Source organism: Triturus cristatus, chromosome 9 (assembly GCF_964204655.1).
Source record: "Triturus cristatus chromosome 9, aTriCri1.1, whole genome shotgun sequence".
NCBI classification, from domain to species: domain Eukaryota; kingdom Metazoa; phylum Chordata; class Amphibia; order Caudata; family Salamandridae; genus Triturus; species Triturus cristatus.
Window position 1 is genome coordinate 748646095 of NC_140592.1, and position 23822 is coordinate 748669916.

General features: G+C 47.4%; 1 protein-coding gene across 2 annotated transcripts in view; it reads right to left on the reverse strand.

Moving 5' to 3' along the window:
- Positions 1–457: 457 nt before the first annotated feature.
- The window catches only part of DNAJC4 (DnaJ heat shock protein family (Hsp40) member C4), a 442464-nt gene continuing 419099 nt past the window's right edge, over positions 458–23822 (reverse strand). For both annotated transcript variants that reach the window (XM_085626034.1, XM_085626035.1), the window contains exon 7: positions 458–771. In XM_085626034.1, the coding sequence (XP_085482160.1) occupies positions 669–771 (103 nt within the window). In that variant the 3' untranslated portion in view covers positions 458–668. The remainder of the gene's footprint in view (positions 772–23822) is intronic.

The window sequence follows — 23822 nt, forward strand, 5'->3', positions numbered from 1 at the left end:
TTGCTGTTATACATTTAGTAGTCTGTGGATAGTATTTGGTGTGTGCTTGATGCTCAGGGTATGTTATTTGGTGTGTGTTTTCTGTAAAAAGTTGTTTTCCTCTTGTGTTTTTTATGGTATATTAGTTATCCAGCCATTGTTAGCAGCTCAGTTTGTGTTGCTTGGCGTTAGCTTTCTGTTCATTGCAATTGTAGCCGAGTGGTTATTTCCCAGTGCACATGTTTGTTTCCGCTGCCTTTTACTTACTGGCTTTGTTGCATTGTGTGTGGTTTAGTTACTCAGAAATTGTTTGTTGTTTCATGTATGGCTGCTGTTCAATGTTGGTGCAGTGATATGTGTCCATGTGTTTCTGTGTGTTAGTTATTTTCCTGAGTGTTTGCTGATTAGTGCGTATTTTGCATTTTCTTTGACTTTTCAGACCATCGCTCATCCATTCAGGACACAAGGGCTCGTCAAATGTTGCACCATTTGATGCTTTATTTTCTTGACTACTAAAAAGTTTGGCATTTGCTATCTCCAGTCAGTAGGACACACACAGATTTCTTGGAGTGGAGGTGCACTGAAAAGTGTCCAGGATACACACTTCCGCTTTGCACAGGGAGAGGTGGGCACTGAGGTAGTCTTCACGTCCTGATATGACATCCTTTGCCTCTCATTTTATGCAGGTCTTATTTTGGTGTGTCCTCACTGGGAGGCTTCCTGCGATACTTCTCTGCAAACTGTGCATGTTTCTCAGCCAGAATCTCCTGCTGCTTCTTCAGGCCATTGGTTCTAAGAAAGGGCAACAAGTAAAGAGCATGAACAAGCCTACACATAAGAGTCATAGGGTTGTGGACAAACAATTGAGAGTGTGAGGCATGGGATACAATATATCAACACCCCTTCTCCTGTACCACAACATATAGGTCTATAGCATGACTTAAGTTCTAGTGGGAAAAAGTAGGGACCTGGGCATTAAGGAAAAAAACAAAACAACCACCACAGCTTCATCATTAAATCATACAAGAGGATCAGGACACTGAAGGTTTGTTTAAACTAACCTACAAACATTCTGTTGGCTAAAGAAATAATCAGAACCCTAAACCTCTCAAGCGGTGCATAAGTCATATGCAAAATAACTTCGCAACCACCATCCAGCCTAAAATGTGCAGCAGAATCAGGCCACAGATCTTTCAAGAAGTCTCCACTAAGGATTTGTGTTGGACTTAGTAGAAAAAGATTAACTCAATTGAAAGCCACATCCAAGGACTTGCTTGAATGTCGTGCAACAGGGTAATTAATCAGACCTTAAGCCTTCCGTCAGGGAGCTTTGGGCTTGACAACAATATTGCGCATTGCATCGTCTGTAACATGTATGGCAGAGCACTACAACACATACTAGCCTCATCCTAAATCCATCAAATCCGAGTGACATCCAATATAAACAAAACACACCAAACTGTCTCCAGTGTCCCTAAAACCAAAAAGTAGCATTGCGCACATCACTTACAGCTTTATTCTAGGAAGATACAATTAACTTGTGGAGGTCACTGGACCGCCATCTAGTAAATCAACATTTTCTTGGTTTGCATCTTCTCATAACATGTACATTTCTACTTATTTCAATTACAGGGGGTATTTCCTCTTTACGCATATTGGTGTGTATGTTGTGTACTTTCTTGCAGCTATTTTAGGCTATTCCATATTACTTTCAGGCCTCGATTGTGAGTGCCTCTGCAATTTATGGTCCTGTCAATACATCTAATGCACATTTATTGCACCTGGTAATTACCTGGTGTGATAAAGATTGCACCTTTACATTTGCCCCCAATATATTTTGGCAAGTCAAACCTGCCTGTCACAATTTAATTGATTTGCATATGGCTGGGTCTGAACTGGGGTGGCGAAGTGAGCTAAAGAACGATGATGGATTCAACCTAGATCTGTGACTGGGGGTGGGTGTCTGAAAAGTTTCCACGCTCCATCCATCATCTCCTTGTGTTTGCTTTGTTTGCCCTAAGTTGGCAGGGTATGCCCAGACGTGGGTCCCTTGCTCACTTTGCCACTGGATTCAAGCTAGCCTGGCTGATGAGAGGTCTTACCCGGAAACCGGTCCCAGGATGCTTGTTTACGGTCGAGGGAACATCTGGCTTGGCCGTTCAGTCTGGACCGTCCCCTAAGGCACAGGGTCAAGACTGATTTGCATATGGCTGGGTCTAAACTGGGGGTGGCGAAGTGAACTAAAGAACGATGATGGATTCAACCCAGATCTGTGACGGGGGTGAGTGTTTAAAAATGTTCCACGCTCCGTCCATCATCTCCTTGTGTTTGCTTTGTTCGCCCTACGTTGGTAGGGTATGCCCAGACGTGGATCCCTTGCCCACTTTGCCCACTGGATTCAAGCTAGCCTGGCTGATGAAGGGTGACATAACCCAAAACCAGTGCCAGGATGCTCGTTTCCGGTCCAGGGAGGACCTGGCTTAGCAGTTCAGTCTGGACTGTTCCCGTGAAGCACAGGGTCAAGACTATTTTGCAGATGGATGGGTCCAAACTGGGGTAGCGTAGTGGGCAAAAGAACAATGGATTTAACCCAGATCCCTTGACTGGTGGAGAATGTTTGAATCATTTAGCATTCTGTCCATCATTTGTTGCAGTTACACTTTTCGCCCTAAGTGGGATGGGTATGCCTAGACGTGGGTCACTTGCTCACTGTGCCACTGGGTTCAAGCTAGCCTGGCTGATGAGAGGTCTTACCCGGAAACCGGTCCCAGGATGCTTGTTTACGGTCGAGGGAAGATCTGGCTTGGCCGTTCGGTCTGGACCGTTCCCTAAGGCACAGGGTCAAGACTGATTTGCATATGGCTGGGTCTGAACTGGGGGTGGCGAAGTGAGCTAAAGAACGATGATGGATTCAACCCAGATCTGTGACTGGGGGTGAGTGTCTGAAAAGTTTCCACGCTCCGTCCATCATCTCCTTGTGTTTGCTTTGTTCGCCCTAAGTTGGCAGGGTATGCCCAGACGTGGGTCTCTTGCTCACTGTGCCACTGGATTCAAGCTAGCCTGACTGATGATGGGTGACATACCCCGAAACCGGTCCCAGGATGCTTGTTTTCGGTCCGGGGAGGACCTGGCTTGGCAGTTCGGTCTGGACTGTTCCCATGAGGCACAGGGTCAAGACTGATTTGCATATGGCTGGGTCCAAACTGGGGTGGCGTAGTGGGCAAAAGAATGATGGATGTAACCCAGATATCTTGACTGGGGGAGAATGTTTGAATCATTTAGCATTCCGTCCATCATTTGTTGCAGTTACACATATCCTGAATACAGCATGTCTTGAAGAGACAGCAGATGCGATGCCTAGGCGAGACCTAAAAAACGGTTTCACCATCCCTGTCATTGTAGCCAATCGTAGAGGGTCTCAATTTATCTTACCTCATGCATATTAATGAGGTAGGTTCAAATGCGACCCACTATGAATCAGAATTTTGAGAACCAACCTAGTAATACATAGGTTGGTTCTCAAAATACCAAAGGATTCATTAGAAGTCGTTGCACAAAATGCGGCCACCTCTAACAAAGCCATTTTTGTACATTCCATTTAAGGAATCGTGAATTGCGACTCGTTATGTGTCCACAATTTCAAATTCCTTAAATGGAATCTTTGTACAAGAGAACCTTGATTTGGGAGTAAAATATTAAGGCTTTGCGGCAGGATTATGGTCATAAAACATTAGTACATAAGCTAAAAAATGTGTATTTGTAAAAGATGCCCTTTGCACGCCCCTTCAAAATAAAATACCTATTCTGTATTTATCCTAAATCCCAAATTGTGATCCGATAACATGTTACCGAATCACAATTTGGGTTTGATACCTTTAAAAAAGTAATTTTGGGGTTGTAAAGGCCCTAATTTGACCTTTGTGACAGTAAAATGGGTGATACATCAGGCCTCTGGTTCCCAGAGATCGTTTTTTGGATTGAACATAAATAACCTGTCCAACCTGTGCTCACACAGAGCGCTCCTACTCACTGCTTCCAGGTGCTATTCTGTGACCAAAGTCACTCTCAGAGCATTAAAAGTCTCCCCCAGAGTCTACCAAAGACAGCATTAGAAGGGCCAAATGGCCTGAACCCCAAGCCTGGCCCTCCAGCTTACACATTTTTGGGCATTTGAAAAGACAGGCTTCTCATTTAAAGTTATAGCTATATGAGGCTGAAGTGACCTGGTTCCATAAGTTGATGTGACACAGCAGACCTAGCCAGAATGGATCTTAAGCGTATTTATTAAGTTAGTAAAGTCCATAGAATAGCCCCACCAGGAGCAGCCTGCTAGCTGTTCAGCCCATCCTCTCAACTATCTCACACCACACCAACCTCCAACATTCCAGTCACGTCAACATTCCACATGGAACTCTCACACTGGCTGAGCAGCTAGTTACAAGATACAGGAGAACAGTAATAACCTTACATGAAGATACTACAGAGGCTCAATGTCTGGAAGTGGCCAGAGCAGTCTGGACCTCTGCCCCAGTTCATACTGTGGTGTACTGGACTGTATATGTTAATCTCAACTGTTGCGGCGTCACCAAACAACCACCCTAAAACTGACACAAGTACATGAAATGTCCACTGCGGCTTTAAGGGTCCGCTCTGCTGCCTCGGAAAGGAGGCGCAAGGCTTTTATACACTATCGCAGTAACTCAGGTGGGCACGTGGAAGGTGGAGCTGCTAGCCCAATGTCACACAGCGAGTCGGTGGCACACTAGGACTAATGGCATATGGGAACTCTGGACTCACCTGGGGTCACTATGTTCACGTCACGGTGGCGTTGGAGTAAGGGAAACAGACTGCCTGAGTTAATACAAGGACGGTGACGTGCGTTGTAGAGATGAGACAGGGCGACTAGCACGCGGGTCAAAGCTCTGCTTCGCCCGGTCTCGTGCCGTCTACCACCTCCAGGCCGTGCTCTGACTCCCTGGACCCTCCAGAGAGGGTGAAGGGCAGTCTCTTGGGCTTTGCAAATGTCACCTGAGGCTAGAGCGGGATGGCAGAGGGAGTTGAGTCTCCCCCTCTCTTAGTCCCAAACGTCGTAGATGAAACAAACCCGAGCGCTTTGGATTAGCAGAGGCCGCCCCCGAAGGGGGCTCAAGGGCCGGCGCCATAATGGCCGCCAGAGCCCGGCAAGGAACAACCGGTTCTCGTCGGCGGGAAGCGCCGCAGGGCGAAACGCCCTCAGGCCCTCGCCCCCTCCCCCTTCCAAGAACAATGGGGAGAAGAGGAAGAGGAAGGGGAGATATAAGGCGTCGCCCCCCCCTGCAGCAGCCCACTTGCATATCATGGGAGCTGGGGGAGCGCCGCCAACGGTTTTCGGATCCGTCTTGTTTCCGTCGCGACCTCGGGAGCAGCGAAGATGGACCCCGGCCGGCAAGAAGAACCAGTCACCAGGAGACGGACGGCGGCACGGGCTCCAGCCGCCGCTGGGGCCTGCAGGATCGGGGCAGAGTGGACTGAGGCGCGAGGCAGGAAGATGCGGGCAAGACCTCAGCTCCCCGGGCAGCAGTCGAGGACGCTTTTGCTGCCAATAAGCGTGTCAGGGTAAGGACTAAAGGTGGGGGAGTGGCGGCGTTGCAGGCCGATCACCCCGCGAGTTAGCATAATAGTACCTTCCTGACTGTCATAGCGTGCGAGAGAACGGAATGTTTGGTGAATTGTTCAAGCACCGGCTGGGTTACAGAGATGATGTGCAGGATATGTGCCCTACCTCAATTTACCCCGTTACAAACGATCCTTTGCTTTGTTTTGTATTAAAGAGCCACTGCGGGTGCAACGTAACTTAAGAGGAGATGCGGCGTAGTGGCTAGAGCGGTTGACTACAGTTCAGAGCTGATCACTTAATCCCCTCCTGACTAAGAAAAATTGGGAAAACGTGTAGTAGTGTCTTTCATGGCTTAAATTGCGGTACAAGCAAGATAGCACAATGAGGAAAACGTGAGAGTTATATATCGCCTAGGAACATGGGTTCGATCTTAAGTAGGGGATGTTGGAAACATTTATATGCAGTGGGCTAACTGCTGCTTATGTACAGTACATCAAAAGGCTGGGGGCAGGTTCATGAACTATTGATGGGGCATTCAGTCATCTCTTACCGCTCCTAAATTAACGCAGCGCCTTTGTTATTCTGAGCCCCTCCTATGCAGTAGCGGGAAAAGGGCTCACGCAGCGGGGGAGCGGATGCTGTCCGTCGCCTTGACTGCCGACCTTGGTGCGGGAAACCAGAGTTCGACACTTGGGGTCGCGCCCACAACCTGTGATTTAATGCGCTAGCCGGCGCGCATATAAATGGCGCCAATACCATCCGACGATTGAACTCACCCAACCCCCCTTCGTGCCTGAATGCGCACAGTAACCGGCGAGCATGTTAAAGCGCGCCACTACCTGAATAAACAGATAAATAACTAAACAAATAGATGAAAGAAGGGAAGAAGTTAGGATAAGCACTTTAGTGCACCGGCATCATTCCGAGCGCTCCGATCTGAAAGCTGTCCCCCCCCCCCCAGCGGAATGCTAAATTTCGCGCCATAAGTGCGGAGGGCGCAGGAGTCGCGGGTACAGATGCAAGCTGGGGCTTTCACGCTTAGGCTCCTGATAAAAAAAAAAAAAAAAAAGTTGTCATGGCTGGGGGCGGGCGTTCTTAACACATTGAGGTTAGGTTTGGTGCTGCTGGCAGCCGCGTTATAGTCTGGCAAGGACAGTAACCTGAGTATGGTTGAAGAGAGTAAAAAAAAAAAAAAAAAATGCGAAAAACGAGGTACAGAGCTTCGAAGCGGCAGAAGCACTCGGTAAACACACATTATCGGCAAAGAATGGTCGATGGGACTAATGCTCTGATACTTTAGGGGAATCACGGGCTAATGGGTTGAGGCGCCCGACTTCGGACGACGAGTTTAAGGGTGCGAACTCCTACAGACCGGGACTTCTTAGCTGGGGACACTGCAACGTCGAATCCCCTCGTGCCTGATTGTGTGGTGTCAATGCGGTGCTAGGTAAAGCGCTCCAATACCGTTGGGTTGATTTCGCGCTATAATTTAAAAAAAAAAAAAAAAGAAAGAAAAGGGTGTCAGAGGCAAGCCGGGTAAAGCATCTAACCGTGCTGGGGAGAAGAGACGGTGCCTCGGCTACGCCGCCGATTCCTGAGCTTGGAAACCAAAGCTCGAGCCTCGGGGTCGACGCTACATCCTGTGATCCTGGGCGAATGAATTAATCCCCCGCGCCTACGAGAGACATGAATGTGTCCTTGCGAAACCTAACTGTTGCTCCTGTAATCGTGTGCATGATCATTGGCAGCCTTCCAAGTCTACTGTACAATGTAAAATACGTAGGGCGCTCACAGCGGTTCCTGGTTGTAAAGAATGCATCGATCATGACCAGTATCAGCTGATAGTTCATTCGTATCAATGACTGTGCATTTACCGTCCGGGGCGGGTTGTCAGGGAGACAGAAAGGCAAAGAGCACATCAGTATCTTCATTTGTATCGGTGCCAATTTACTGTACTTTAATGATGTTACAGTTTTCCAGGCGTACCACGGCACCTCACCTTTAGCAGTGACACGTGACCACGGCAGTACGGAGCTGAGATGCTGAGATGCCGCGAGCGCGCACCGCAGTCAGCTCTACGAGGAAGCACGAGCTTGCCCCATTGAACACTTCCGGCACGAGTGCAGGCGCTTTTAAGATAAACTCCTTTTGCTAGCAGCTAAGGTAATGGTTTTGGCAGGAGTCGTCGGAGTAAACGTCCCGACAAGAGAATGAACAGTACTCGCACTACCTGGCTGGGAGGCAGACTCGTCCGAGCCAGTATACCTTCGGGTCGAGTTTGTGCTGAAATACAGTGCAAATGTCTGCAAAAAAAAAAAAAGAAAAGTAGATACGTTGGGTCGACCGGCTCTGTTAACGCCAGACCCGGAAGTGAGCCACGTTGCTCACCAGGTACTTGCACCAAAGAGCAACCCGCGCATCATGTGGGCGTATATCAACGTATATAATAAACGCCATCTTTTACAAAAAAAACAAAAAAAAACACCATTCTGGGTATCGAGTTTCGACAGCTGTCGTACAAACACGAATATATTGTGGGAAAAAGCTATATATATATTTACAACCGAAATGGAGTGTTCCCAGGAACCTCTTCAGGGATATTGAGTCCATGAAAACTCAGAGAGTCATTGCCAGACAGAGCCTTGGCTGGACCAGTATATGTAAGGCCCCATCCCACTACAGAGGGCTATGGGGATTGCTAAAGGCCCCTTAAGAGCGCTGTCGCGACCAGTATAGGCGTAATGTAATAAACAGCAGGGATGATAGCTCAAATGATAGAGCGGTCGCTTAGCATGTGAGAGGTAGCGGGAGCGTTGCCCGCATTTTCCATTCAAAAAATTTTCATCATTTTGTATATAAAAAAAAAAAAAAAAAAAGACCATTCTGGCTGTCGACGCAGTGCGGGGCAGCCTGTGGGGGCGAGAGAGGACTCCAAACGATTGCCCTCGCGAAAGAATGAACTGGTCTATGGTGGCCCTCTAATACATTTATATATATATCTTAAACACACCGAATTCTGGTTCGGGGACCAGGGTGCATAATACGCTAAAGGCTGGCGAGGTTATATTTATTAAAAAAAAAAAAAAAAAAAAAATTTAAAGAAAAATAAATAAATGTGTTCCTTCGTAACAGCTCCTGCGCGCAGCGAAAGCGCCTCTAGACTTTTGGGTCGTTCCAGGAGTAGAAGTAAGCATGTGTGGGTGCCTTCCAGCACCGCGCGCCCCAGCCGCTAGGCGCCTGTAAAATGAGCGTTTTTCCGGTAGGCTGGTCTGCAGTGACACAGGGCTTGTGTTAGCATACCTGCAGCAAAGACCGTAGAATATGCGGATCACGAGGGCAGGGCGAGGTCAGATTTCGAAGCATATGTTCGGAACATATGCAGCGCCGCCACTGTACATTCGGAGTTTGGGCGGGCCCTGAACAAGCAATCGGCGCAACCGTACTGCCGTGCGGCAGAGTGTGGGATGTCAGAATTAAAAAAACAAACAAAAAAAAAAAAAACGAAAAGCAGAGCGATACTTAAACACTGTCGGACAGGGGCACAATAGAGGATGTTGTGTGATGAAGGTATACTTTATTTCGCCTCCACAAGAGGCATCTGACTGTCTCTCAATTTTGATTTCATGTATACCGGGAGGAGACAGTACTGGTCGACACCGAAGAAGGACACAGGTGTGCCAAGGCAGTAAGGGCGAAGACGGAGCATTGCGCTTGTGGGAAGATTACCGTCTGAGCTGACCAGATGAGGGGGGAGCCGCAGGAAGACGTGAGCCTCCCTGGCGGCGTGGCGGAAACAACGAGTGTTTTGGTCTTTATGGGAGCACACCGACGGGGCGGTGTGTAGAAGGAGGGCCACTCACTTTGGGATGCCGCACGGCAGGGTGAGTGCGCCTAACAAAATCGGGGTAGCAAACGGAGACGGCGCTCGCAGCCCAGCCCCCGCCAGAAGGTGGGGCACAAAAGAGACTAACAAGGTAGCGAGTTGGGGCCTAACTCCGGGGAAAAGGCTACCCCCCACACGCAAAGGGGCGTGGTTAACAACAAAGAACAATCTACGAGCTGTCAGGGTGATTTACGACCCTAGGAGTTGCAAATGAGCAAACAAGACAAACCAGTGATTTATGGCCAGCCGATGATTTATGGCTGATGATTTATGAGGCTCATGCAGACTGATTTATGACAGCGGAAGGAGGACAGATTGTGACAGGATGATTTATGACATACCAATGATGTATGACCCATGATTTATGGGTGATGATTTATGATGCTCACGCAGAATGATTTATGACCACGAAATTGTGATGGCAGGTGACAGAATGATTTATGCCCATGATTTATGGCTACTGATTTATGGTGATCAGGCAGAGTGATTTATGGCAACAAAGGAAGGGCCGACAGAATGATTTATGATGGATAATGATGTATGGCCCATGATTTATGATGTCCAGCTGACAATGCGCGATACCGCATTGGCAATAATGTGTGACAATGATTTATGACCCCGGCCTCCAAGGGGATGTCCGGGGGAGTTGTACAAGTGTGACTATGTAATAAGTAATAAACTGCGGCCAACAATTACCACCACATACGACTATTGTTGGCTGTGTTTTTAGTAAGGCAGATGCACAAGTATGGTATGGTTCCTGGAATGGGCGCAGTGCGGCCGTTATGGTCCAGGGCCTGCCATGACAGGAGGCAGAGCTGTGTCCTGTCGGGCGAGGGGCTTCGCTTCGCCTGTGGTGCAAAGGTTCTCCGTAGAGGCGGCGCGCCTGTGGACACTTCGTGTTTGCGACGGTACTGCTCTCTGTGAGCCCATCTGGCACCCTGTCAGCAACTTAGCCAGTAGTAGGAGGAAAGCAAAACAAGTCAAGGGCCCTTTTGCACAGAGTACGCCAGCATTCCTGCTAAGAGAGAAGAATGTGCCTTTTCGCTTTTGCACGCTTTCCCCTCTTATTGCATAATTGCCAGCCGCTCGTGTCTCGATCAAGCCTGCATCTCATTAGCTCCTGCACACAAAGGACCGAGACCGGATGTGGCCACACTAAGAGCTGGTCACAGGAAGCCCCTGTCTTTTTAATGCTTTGCCTCTACACATTTATTTCGTCCCAGAGCCAATCACGAAGCCACAGCTATTACCAAAGATCGCAAGATTCTCAGGACCATGTGTGAGAAGCTTTTTATACACAGGTTTTTTTCTTTGCATTCTGAGACTTGAAATTCTGATTTTATAGTAGAGAGAACAGGAATAAAAATTGCAGAATGCAAGCATATCGGGACCAAATGAGGCGCTCATGCATGGCCCTGGAAACCTGAGAGCCCTGCTCTTACCAAAAAGCGAAGCAAATCAGAGCACACCCTGCATGACTACTTTAAGAACTACTCTGAACTTTGGTCCGTGGTCTGGCGCCTGCTGTGTGCGACTGTGCTGTGCATCACATACGTCTCAGTCGAAAAATCAAATAGCCACACATTCTTAAAACTAAAAAGTCAAGGAAAGGACAGGAAAGTACACCACTTTCATCCAAAAGAACTTGCATAATAAGCTTTGACAAGCAGATCACAGAGTTGTCGCTCCAATTTTGCCCAACCAACAACTCGCTACTAAGTACAAACCCCATTTCCAACAACAGCCCTAACACATGCAGCAACCCTACCACCATGCAATCTTTAAACTTTTCTATCTGTTCATGGAATATCGGAAGTGTGGCTAGACACCATCACTCCAGTGGCAAGAATTGTCTCCAATTAAAAAAAAAAAACTAGCAAGTGATTTGTTTTCAAGAATCTAGGAAAAATCAATCTAACTTTAGCACACATGAAATAATGGCTACAAAAATTATATCAGTGCACTCGAGCGGGAGACTCCTAACCTTAATAAGTAACAGTTTAGAAATCACGAGATCACCAGAAGATCATTAAAAGAAACAAATCATAGTAATAAATGTCTATTTCCTGCTATCATTAATAAAGGAAAAATGTAAATAGCTCTGAACTCTGGAGGAACTAGAACAGGTCTTAGAGTATTATGCACACAACTTTTTCACATTGACAGGTGATTTCAATCAATACCTATTTCCTGCAAATAAATCTGGCTTCACAGAAGATTCTCCAGATCTAATCTTTAACATTCAAGTGCCTTTTTTTAATCAATTATAAAAAATAACCTACTGACTAGCAATCACACATACAATCTATTAACCAACCTAGGTTAACAATCATTAGAAGGAATATATATAATCAATCAACCCACTACAAGCACAGATTCCAAACCGGGAAAATAAACAGTTTACTTGATTATAAATTCATTCATTATTCTAAAAATTCTGCAAAAACTTTCAAATTTTGTGCCAACGTGATTGTGACCACGAACTTCAGGCGATCCTACTTCATCTCAATTATATTCAACACAAACCCCAAAAGACTGTAATTAACAAATCATCCATTTCAATAATTAACAAACAAGATGGAATGCAGACTTTAAATCCAAACTACAAGGGCTATGGACAGCAGGCTGTATATTTAGCAGATTATCCAAATTTCTATCTGAGCAAGAGCAGACTAATTGGGTATCAGACTGAAAATTATTGTACTCTTTTTCTTTTTAACAATAGTTTTTATTGTGTCACTTGTCAAATACTATGCAGAGCTCTGTAACCCGGAGACATACTGCCACATGATACACAAGAAATATTGCGTTGACTTTTTGTCATATTAATGTTATACAAAAACTGAAATACCCAAAGAACAAAAGAAGACCCCCCACCCCCCTGCACTGTCTTTGCACAATATAATTAGAAACCCAAATGTGTCTGCATATAAAAGGTAGAGTCTGCAGGACCCAACATGCCCAGATCTACCACTCCTGCCACATACCCCACCGCAGGGGGCTCTAGGTCCAGGCCCCTATAGGTCGCCCACCTCTTCCAGATCTTAAAGTGCTTCAATGGACAGCCACAAGCCTTAAAAATAGGAACATCCAAACCCATATTGAAATCCAATCCGTTTTTCCACGCCAAGAGTGATGGTGGTGCCCTAGCCTTCCACTTACGAGCGATGTCCCTTTTAGCCAGAGTAAAGCACAGCAGAATCAGGTGACGCTTATAGATATCCCCCCCCCCTCCATTACATCTAGCAGCACCAATTTTGGGGAGTAAGGGAGCTCCCACCCCAAAATTTCAGCCAGACAGGCCAGGGTCCCGCCAGAATTTTTCGAGCACAGCGCACTGCCAAATCGTATGAAACAGGGTACCATCCGTAGAACCGCATCGTAGGCACACCGGAGTCGCTATTAAGCCTGCCTTCCACAGCCGGACGTGAGTATAGTATACGCGGTGAGGATAATCGAATTGGATCAATCGAAGGAGATTTTTCGAGCACAGCGCACTGCCAAATCGTATGAAACAGGGTACCATCCGTAGAACCGCATCGTAGGCACACCGGAGTCGCTATTAAGCCTGCCTTCCACAGCCGGACGTGAGTATAGTATACGCGGTGAGGATAATCGAATTGGATCAATCGAAGGAGCATGGCTATAGCTGCTCCTCGAGGAGACGCAATGGCCTCCGCCCAGTCTTCCCCATCCAGGGGACCAAGATCGTCCTCCCACCGCCCCCTAAGTTTATGCAGTGTATTAGGACAATTAGTCACCAGGGTTTGATATATTTTAGAGATTTTATGGTCTTGTAGGTCACCCATAAACAGTTTAGCTTCAACAGGACTGAATTCGGGGAGAGACTCCAACTCCGCAACGCTGGGAAGAATGACATGCCTAAAGTGCAAGTATTTGAAAAATTGCGTTTTTGGCATCTGATATTCTTGTTGAAGATCCAGGAACGACTTCAAAACTGTACCGCGCATTACGTCCCCTAGTGTTGAGATCCTGATGTTATCCCAGTCTCGGAATCCCTCCAAGCCCGCAAGCTGCGGCAGTCTGCCGTTGGACCTGAGGGGAGTCTCCCTCGTCAGCTTACCCCACCACCCCATCCTGCGCAGAGCCTGCCTCCACACCTGGAAAACTACCCTGACAGTCTTGCGGAGAGACGCAGAGTATAAGAACATGTGTAAGGACGAGGAACCCATGTGGCACCGTTCCACCGCGTAATCGGGGTCAGAGCGGTCCCCATACCACCAGTCGTTCAATATCAGAAGTTGCGAGGCCACATAGTAGGACTGGACATCCGAGGTGGCAAGCCCCCCAGAATACGTGGACTGAAAGCACTTCCACAGCGCTACTCTAGGTGCCTTACCCGCCCAAAGAAACTGTCCCAGGACTGAATTAATCTGGCAAAACCACGAGGGCTTGACCGGGAAGGGATAGTTCTGTAATTGGTAGAGCAAAAGCGGCAACAAGACCATTTTAAAGATGGCTGAACGACCAGGGAGGGAAAGGGGCATATGTGACCAGGTCCTCAATTCATCACGCACATGCGCCCAAACCGAAGCCACATTGCGGTCCCAGGATTCCCCTGATGAATCAGGCAGAAAACCCCCCAGATAATTCACACCGACCCAGGTGACCTGCACCGCAGAGGCCCAGGCGCCCAATTCCACCGGTCGCTCCAGCGTCCACAGCAAGGACTTACTGGCGTTCATATATAGACTGGACGTTTCACCGAAAATCTCTGTAGTATGCAGCAGTCTGGGGCCCGTCTTGTTAACGTCAGTCAGAAAAAAGAGGACATAGTCCGCGAACAGCGTGATGCGGTCCGATAAACCCTGAGCCCATTCGAAGCCCCTCACTTGTGCATCAATCCGCACCCAAGCAGCTAAGGGCTCTATGGCGAGTGCAAAAATAAATAGCGACAACGGGCATCCCTGACGGGTGCCCCGCCCAATAGGAAATGTGAAGGAGACAGCTCCCGCAACCCGGACCGTTACTGTGATATGTGTATAGAGAAGTTTTAAATAAGCTAAGAATCGTGGGCTCAAATTCAAGTTGTCCAAGAGCGCAAAGAGATAGGTCCAGCTGAGGGAATCGAAAGCCCTTTCCATATCCGCTAGAAGAAGAGCTGCTGGCATATCCAACCTCCGAATCATGTCTATAGCAATATATGCCCACCGAATGCTGTGTCATGTCGCCCGTTGGGGCATGAAGCCCGCCTGATCCGGGTGGACCAGCGCGGTCATATGGGAGCGAAGGCGAGTGGCCAAGGCCTTGGCCAAAATCTTGGCCTCAATATCAAGGAGCGAAATAGGGCGGTATGAAGAGTGTTGGTCTGGGGGACGGCCAGGCTTTTGGAAAACGACCACCTCGGCATGTCTCCAATCCCGCGGAAGGCACCCATGTTCCCGCGCCTCCTCCACCATCCTAAGGAGATGGGGTCCCAGTTTGGAGAAATATCTCTTAAAGAACTCACAAGGGAGTCCGTTGGGTCCCGGGGCCTTCCTGGAGTTAAGCTCCCCTAATGCAGTACCCAGTTCCTCCACTGTGAGCGGGAGATCTAATTCTGCACGAGCCTCATCAGAGAGAGACCGGGGCGGGAGATCCAAAATGAATCGGCGGACCATGTCCTCCGGCAGGGACTACCGTGGAGCGTATAAATCCGCATAGTAGTGCGCGAAGCCCTCCGCTATAATGGAGGGGTCACCCAGCGTACGCTCATCTGGCCCAAGAAGCCCAGGGAGAATCAGGGAACATGTAGCCCCCTGACACAGACGATGAAGCATTTTACTGGACTTATCACCTCACTGATAGATCCTACTACGGGACGGCAGCCATGCCGAATGAGCCTCATCTAGTAATAAATCCGCATGCATTTGTCTCGCCACCAGCAATTGTCGACGCGCCAAGGCTCCCCTGCCTCCCTGCCAGCACATTCCAGTTCCAGAATATGAGCCTCCGAGCGCACCAAGTACTCCTTCTAAGCCCGTCGCGCCTCTGAACAATAAGAGATGTCCACTCCATTAATAGTAGCCTTCATAGCTTCCCACAGCAGTGCAGCGGTCCCCACCGAGCCCATATTGAGATCCAGGTATTGATCAATGGCCTGTCCCACATGCTCCCTATTGTGGTCGTCCTGTAAATGCCAGGGGGAGAGACGCCACCGAAAGTGTGGCCTCGCAGGGCCAAACCGTAAAAGGAGCGCAACTGGGGAGTGGTCCGATAAACCCCTAGGAAGGATCTCTGCCTCCGCCACCCTCCCAACCACTGCCTCTGGCACGAAGACATAGTCCAATCGTGAATACGATTCGTGTACGGCAGAAAAGTATGTATAACCCTGCTCCTCCACATGCTGTCGTCGCCAGGAGTCCACCCAGCCTAGACCCGACACTAAGGAGGATAATTTAGTTGTTTGGCCAACCGCTGGCACTCCTCCCGTCGCCATCTATCTCGGGCCCCATCCATCACGTCATTCCAGTCGCCACCAACAGCCGTCACTCCATCCGGGACATCTGCCCACAAGGTCATGATGCGTTCAGCTAATGTCCAGGACAGGGGCGTACACACTACCCAGTACCACCCGTTCCTCATAAATAGATCCTTGGATAAAGACATATCGCCCCTGGGTGTCCGCCCATGTCCTTGAGTGTAAGTAGGGGACCTTACGATGGATAAGGATAGCCACCGCACGGGAGCCCCTTCTGAACCAAGAGTGGAAAACCTGGGAATACCCGTATCTCCGCAAGCAAAGGGCCTTGGTCCCTAATAAGTGTGTCTCCTGTCGTATAAGAACATCAGCTTGATAGCGCTTGGCCTGGTGAAGGATGGCCCCCCTCTTTACTTTATCTAGTGCCCCCTAACATTCCAACTCACAGTCCGAAGGGCTCTGGCACTGGATCGTGGGCTAGCCACCGTAGCGGACATCCAGAGTAACAATGAGTGCAATGAGCAGGATCTGCAGTGACATGGAAACACATAGCGAAATGGAGTAGCAATGAGACAGTGCAGTGTAATCAAAACAATCCCCCAAAACGTAAGAATGAAAGCAAAAAAATATTGATAGAGCATTGGAAAACCCCCAAAACAATGAACAAGAACATCCCCTCCGGCCCTAACCCCTCACCCCAATACCTCAAAACTGCTGAAGTATCTGTCACGGCGAGGGCGGCATGGTGACCCCAACGGGAGTCCCCGGCCCACCTCCACCAATGGATCCCCAAAAGCCCATCCATGTTACCCTAAAGGCCGACGGGGGATAGTAGCCCAACCTATGCCTTGACAACTTAAACACATATACATATATATTTGTCTGCTGGGAAAAGTTCCAGAGGGGTTCTGAGGCCGGCCTCCCCGATCGGGGCACTGATGCCGACATGCCGGCAGCACTGTGCGACTGTGAGCGTCGCCCGGATCTCGAGGGCCTACGCCCTTTGAATTTAGGTTTAAGAGGTGTGCGGGTGGATTCACTCATTGACGAGTCGGACTCCAGTCATGGCGGTGTATGAGAACGCATCCTCACTGTCTCATCAGTCCATTGGAAGACGTCCTCAGGGGAATCAAAGAACAGTGTACGTGACTGATACACCACCCTCAGTTAGGCGGGATACAGAAGAGCATACGGCAGCTTTAGATCCCGCAAGCGGGCCTTTGCTGCTATAAAGGATTGACGCTTCTGCTGAACCAGGCGAGTGTAGTCTGGAAATATGAGGATACGGGCATTGTCAAAATGCAAGGGTTCCTTAGGGCGCCTGTTTCAGGATTGCGTCCCGATCATGGTTATTAAGGATTTTTGCTATGATTGGTCGAGGTCGAGCTCCCGGTGGCGGCTTCTGCATAAGGGCCCGATGCGCCCTCTCAATGATAAAGCAATTTGACATAGATTCCGAGGGAAGCCAACTGACAAGCCACGTGGACAAGAACTGTTCCGTGTCTCCCCCCTCACAGCCCTCCGGGAACCCCACGAAGCGCAGGTTACTTCTCCGTGCCCTCCCTTCCGCATCCTCAAGTTAGGAGGCTAGACCCCTGGTGAGGGTCTCCAATGAGGCCACTTTCTTCTCCAGGTTAGGACCGAGTCTTCCACACCAGAGACCCTGTTTTCAGCCGCTGTTATGCGCTCCGTAGCCTTGCGCGGGTCCTGGCGCAGGAGTAAGACCTCAGAGCCCACCTCCTAAATTTTGGTATCGATGGCCATACGAGACTACGTAATTGCTGCCAAAAGAGCAGCACTGTCCGGGGTTCCTCCCTGCGCACCCCCTGGTCCACAGCTGAGGCAGCGGGGCCAGTAAATCGATCAATGGTGTCATGGCGGCGTTGGGGCTCCAGCCCCGGAGGAGAAAAACGACCACTCCACAGTTCGCACAACACGGCTGTGAATGAGACCCCAGCCAGTCCACCCCTACAAGAGAGGGGTACGTCTCCACCACACGGGGACAGGCCCCAGGGCCACCAACTGTGCCACCCCCGTCAGTCCACACAGGATGCCACAGGAACCTCCACCCACGCACTTCGAGCGTGGCCCGACCTGGCCGCCAAATCCATGCAGAAGGGAGGAAAGCACCAGAAGAGGGAGAAAGGCCACAGCCTCAACAAGGATTATTCTGTAAAACAAGGCCAGAGGGACCCCCACGCAGCACCCAAAGCAGCTCACACCCCCCCCACTGCACCCGCGATCCGAAGTGACCCCCGATAATGAGCCGACTCAGTTAGGGGTGGGGGGGAAAGAAGTGCAGGATACGGTCCAGGGCCAGGGACCCCCAGAGCAATAGCCACCCCAAACGCAGGCAGACTCCACTGATGTGTGTCACCCCACAACGCCGCCGCTCCCTCACCTCCCGAGTGTGGCCCGATCCGAACACCGATACTGGGCAGGGCGGCAAGGACAGGATCCGCTCCCGCTAGGGTAGTCCGGCCAGATGCCCTCCAGACGCTGCCAGTCCCACAAGGCTCAAAAATGGCAATGTCCAATAAGGATGTGAGGAGAGGGGGGAGGGCGCACTGCAAGGTAACCTGGCTGCCTCACCCCCTCCGTAGTGGCCCATAGCACCTACCGCCAAACCTCCGCAAGCAGGAGTCCTCAGCCGGGGCTTGATGTTGGCTCCACGGGTCAAGTGTCCGCAATCCCCAGCGCATAGGCCGGCTCAACATGCACAATTGCACTGAAAGTGCGCCTCCATGCAACACTGCCGCTCTCTCCCCCCCGCATGTGGTCCGATCAGACCACCGATGCGGGGGCAGGGCGAAGAGGACGGGATCAACTTGTACCCCCCGGATACAGCAACCGGGAGCCCCGGAGGGCAGCATGCCACCCAGGCCCGGGACAGACCCTGTCCAGAGGAGATGCGGGGGAGGGGCGATGGGCCTCCGCAAACTCACCAGGCTGTCTCCCCCCTCCAAGGTCAGCATACCCGCGTCGCGCTCTCCGCAACACCACAGCAGGCAGGGGCCACTAGTCGGGGCTCGATGTCGGCGACACCAGGCAGGGCCACGTCCAGCTCCAGGCACTCACACGGCCGGCACAGCTTGCACCGCCTCGGGTTCACCCACGGGGCCCACCGGCCATGCACTTCCTCAAAAAGGGCTAGAACGCGCCCGTAGCCGGCAGATGTCACCGCCGTCCAACACCCGTGGCTCTCAGCCCCTCTTTACAGCAGTCCCTCAGCAGTATAGTACGGCGAAGCAGGATATATCCAGGATTATGATGACGGGCTCAGCGGAGCTCGCCTACAGTGCGGCTGCCATTTCGGCTCGCTAGGCCACGCCCCCATTATTGTAATCTTTAACTCTTATCTTTAACCTTATTTCATCTGTGCCAACCAATCGAGATAAGCTCAGGCACAACACGCATTTATGACACAGAAATAACAGATTGATCGCAGATGCAAGAAGCATTGTCAATGCCAATAGGTTGGGCTTACAAATTAAAGTTTCTTTTGTGTCACTGATGGGTCTAGACACTCAATAAGTCATCATAAACACACTCTGCCATTCATCTTTGCACTCATGCATCCTTTTATCAGTCCTTAATTCCTTCTTCTATTCTGACTAAAATGAAGCATACACAAACTCAACAACATATGCAAGATAAATTAAAAGAATACAAGTAGAAAAAAAGAATGCATGCTGACTTCTAATCATGACATGAATATGTTTGCAATAACAAAACTAAACATAACAGCGGGTGTCTGTCTTGCCAAGGTATTCTAAATATTCTATTGTTGTTTTAAAGTTCAAGCATAGTCACCACATATAGAACCAACGTGTTGGCCATCTTGGAATAGTATATTTCAAGAAGGAGGGGTGAGATGTGATACAGAGTTCGCTCACCTTCCCAAACATCTAACAATACAAAAACAACAGAAGGGAACCCGTACCGTGCGTAGCCTATCTCTCCATACCAGTCCAATGGGATCCCCCTGTGCTACTAAAGGGACTGAATGCCAAGTGCCATGCTTCATTATAGAGTTCTCGTCCAGATACCTAGTGTATCTGGAAGTGATCAACCTTGGTAGCCAAGGAAGCTCTTTGTTTACTGGAAGGAATCCTAGATTTGAAATAATCTAGGGTGTCTTGAGGGTTAATTTTATTTTCAAAGGACACCCTGACGGTGTTAAAAACAGGTGGGGATGCACTAATGGAATCAGTATCCTTAGTATTCCTGGGTCACATGTTTCAGCCATCACATCAACACCTCACCTGCCTAGTTGGCTTTCATCAGGACCACACAAGGACCCAGTTAGTATCCTAGTTGTGTGCATTCAATTGTAGGTTTCGGACTTCCTTTACCCTTTTTATGATGACTTATAGTTCCCCGCTATGCTAGGCTAGTGTAGCAGGCACCCTCTGTATCCCAGCCTATTTGCTGTGTTTTTCACTTACTTTTTTGTTTTACTTTGGTCACATACCTTATGATGTATTTTTTATGTGCACAGTATTTATTTTGACCAGTGGTGTCTTTTTTCCTTTGACTGAAAAGCATGCATTATTTGTCTTGCCAAAGTCTTGTTTCTATGTTGATGTATTCTGTAACAGTGTCTCTCTAGCGTAAATAGGGCTCACTGCCACATTGTGTCTAATGCTTTGACAAAGAACGTTTGGTTGAAACGCGTCAGCAAAAATAAAAAGCTTGGATTTACTTGGAGTGCGGGCAATCTTTGCTGCGCGTGAGCGAAAAATTCAGTATATATATATATATATATATATATATATATATATATATATATATATATATATATATATAAATATATATTTTTTTTTAACACAATCCTGGCACACATTTAAGAAGACATTCTAGCAAAAATTACAAGAATTATTATACTGCAAATGTCCTCCTCCTAGTAACCAACACCAAAATAATTCAATACAAAGGTAATTTGGCATTTCATGTAACAAAATAGCTATTTGTAGACTCTACTACAGAGAAATAACAACCCCCCTTAATGCATGTTGATTTAAACATATGCTTTTGACAATCAATATTTCAAGCCTAACTTGTTCACCTTTTCACAATAAACAGATCAGACTTAATGCAACAGAAATATTCTTTTCTAGTGAACCAATCAGGCCTGTAGCTGTTATCAATGCCTTATCACCATAACCAACAGAGGCCTTCTGTACTAAGCATAAACTTTTGAACAAAAAAACCACCAGGCATACACTCAAACAATTACATGGTACACAAAATTACAGTGGGCAAAGCTGAATACTATTTCTTCCAAGATGGCCAAACAAGGATTTTAACAATATAAAACTTCTACAGCCACAGTTTGTCAGAGGAAGTAACCAGCATCAAAATGCTTTCCTACTATGGCAATCTGTGAGATTCCATGTAACAAAATATTTATCTGTAGGCTTTAATACAGAGTACAAACAATCTACCCATAAATGCATATTGACTTTAACAATGCTTTTCACAATTAGTATGTGAAGCCTACTGCCTTAATCATAACTTTTCAAAATAAACAAAAAAGTCCATAACTTTATCATTGGCTTGCCATCATAAGCAACCCAGACCTACAGTGTTGGTACATAAGACTTTCTGCAAAACAATCATCAAGTATACTGTGATAAAATGACAAATACCTAAAAAAAAATACTGTTGTCAAAACAATGTAAAATCCCTTCTCACAGGGTCTAATAAGGATTACCATAGTGCAAATCTTCTATCCACATGGTTTGTTCAGGTGGGTCACCAACACCTGAACTCTTGCCTGCTACAGTAATCTGCGAGATTCCATGTAACAAAATGGCAGCTTAAAGGCTTTAGCAGTGTAATAACAATCCACCCTTAAACACAAACCTTTCAAAATAAGTAAGTAAGGCTTATTTGCTTTGTCATAACTTCTCATCAAAAGCCGATCACACCTAAGGAATCTGTCATTTTCCTTGTGAACTGATAAGTCCTCTGCCCTTTACCAATGCCTTGATATAATATACAACCAAGGCCTACGGAAGCGAGCTGAAACTGGCAACCATCAGTCATCGCTTATAAAATTACAAATTTGTACAAAATGTATTGGGCTAAGCAATGTACAGCTCCTGTCAATAGGGCCTAACAAGAATCATAACAGTCAATTTATTTTCCCAGCCTTTGTCTTACAGGCACATGCATCAAAGGAAAAACCGGTCGCAAACGGGCGGATTCTCAGAATCTGCCCCTTTGCGACCGGTATTTTTGCATTTGGGATGCATCATCCCAAATGCAAAAATCGCAATTTAAGGAATCTCTAGATTGCGATTACTTAAATTGCGATTGCATTTAAGGAATCCCAAATTGAGATTCCTTAAATTCAATGCATTAAAGTAAAAAAAATTATCGATTTTGCTAATAGGGGGAGCAAATTACCATGAAGTTGAACTTCATGGTAATTTGCAAAAACTTTGAAAAATGCACTTTTGTGCATTTTTCAAAGTTTCATGTTGCGCACACACATGCCCTTAAGGCATGTGTGTTTGCAACATATTTGCACAGATCAATTTCAGGGGTGCAAAAGGGTGTCATTTTGACACCCTAGCACCCTTGAAATAACATGAGCAATTTGCGAGTACCTACTGGTACTCGCAAATTGCTCATGCAATCTCCAATTCATTCCTATGGGCCTGGAGGCCCATAGGAATGAATGGGACAGCATTCCTTAATTGCGACTCGCAATTTGCGAGTCGCTATTAAGGAATGTGTAGGAATCGCTATTTTTATAGCGATTCCTACATGCATAGGCTTTTGCAATTCCCTAATTGCGATTCCTTAATAATCGCAATTAAGGAATCCCAAAAGCCTACGTTGATGCATGTGCCAGTTAGTGGGTAACCAACACCATTAGCCTTGCCTACGATGGTAATCTGTGAGATTATAACCAAATTCCTTTCTGGGTACTGTAACATAATGTGACAACTATCTACTGTTAAAGGCCTAGTGGCTTTACCCTATGCTTTTCACAATAAATAAGACAGGTTTACAGACTTTGTAATAACTTTTCATAACAAACAGGATGGACCTATTGCATCAGGCATAACATTTTCCTACACACCAATGAAGTCTATAGCTGTTATTATTGGCTTGCCACCATAACCAACTCAAGCCTACTGTAATGACCATAAGCTTTCCCACAAGGCAACTATCAGGCACACAATATAGAATCGCAAATGTGTAGAAAATTCAGCATAATCCACCCTTTAATGCCTATTGACTTTAAATGATGTATTAGACACTCAGTATGTCAGGCCTACTGCATCTATCATAACCTTTCATAGTAAACAATCCGACATATAGCTTTTATCATTAGCTTGTCACTATACCCAACTCAAGTCCATTCTACTTAGCCTAAGCTTTCCACAGGGCAATCATCCAGCATTCAGTCATAAATGTACAAATTAATACAAATTTGCTGTTGGCAAAACAAAATACTATTTCACCTAAAAGAGCATAATAAGGACAGTTTGTTTGTGTAGATCAACAGCACCAAAACACTTGCCTAGTATAGTAATATGTGAAATTAAATGTAACAAAGTACCTGTCTACAGGCTTTAACACACTGTAATAACAATTTATCCTTAAAAGCCTATTGTTTTTAACACAAACATTTCACAATAGGTTGGTCAAGGTAACTGACTTTGTCATAGCGTCTTATGATAAATAGATCAAACCTATGAAATCTGGCATGCTTTTACCAATGTACTGATGAAGTCTTTACCATTCAACATCGGCTTTGCACATTATCCAACACCGGCTTATTCATGTGCACATAAACTAGCAACCATCACGCATACGGATATAAAATTATAAATATGTAAAAAAAATACAGTTTGCAAAGCAATATACAACCTCACTCAATAGGATCTAACAAGAATCATCATGGTGAGATCCCTCCAGGG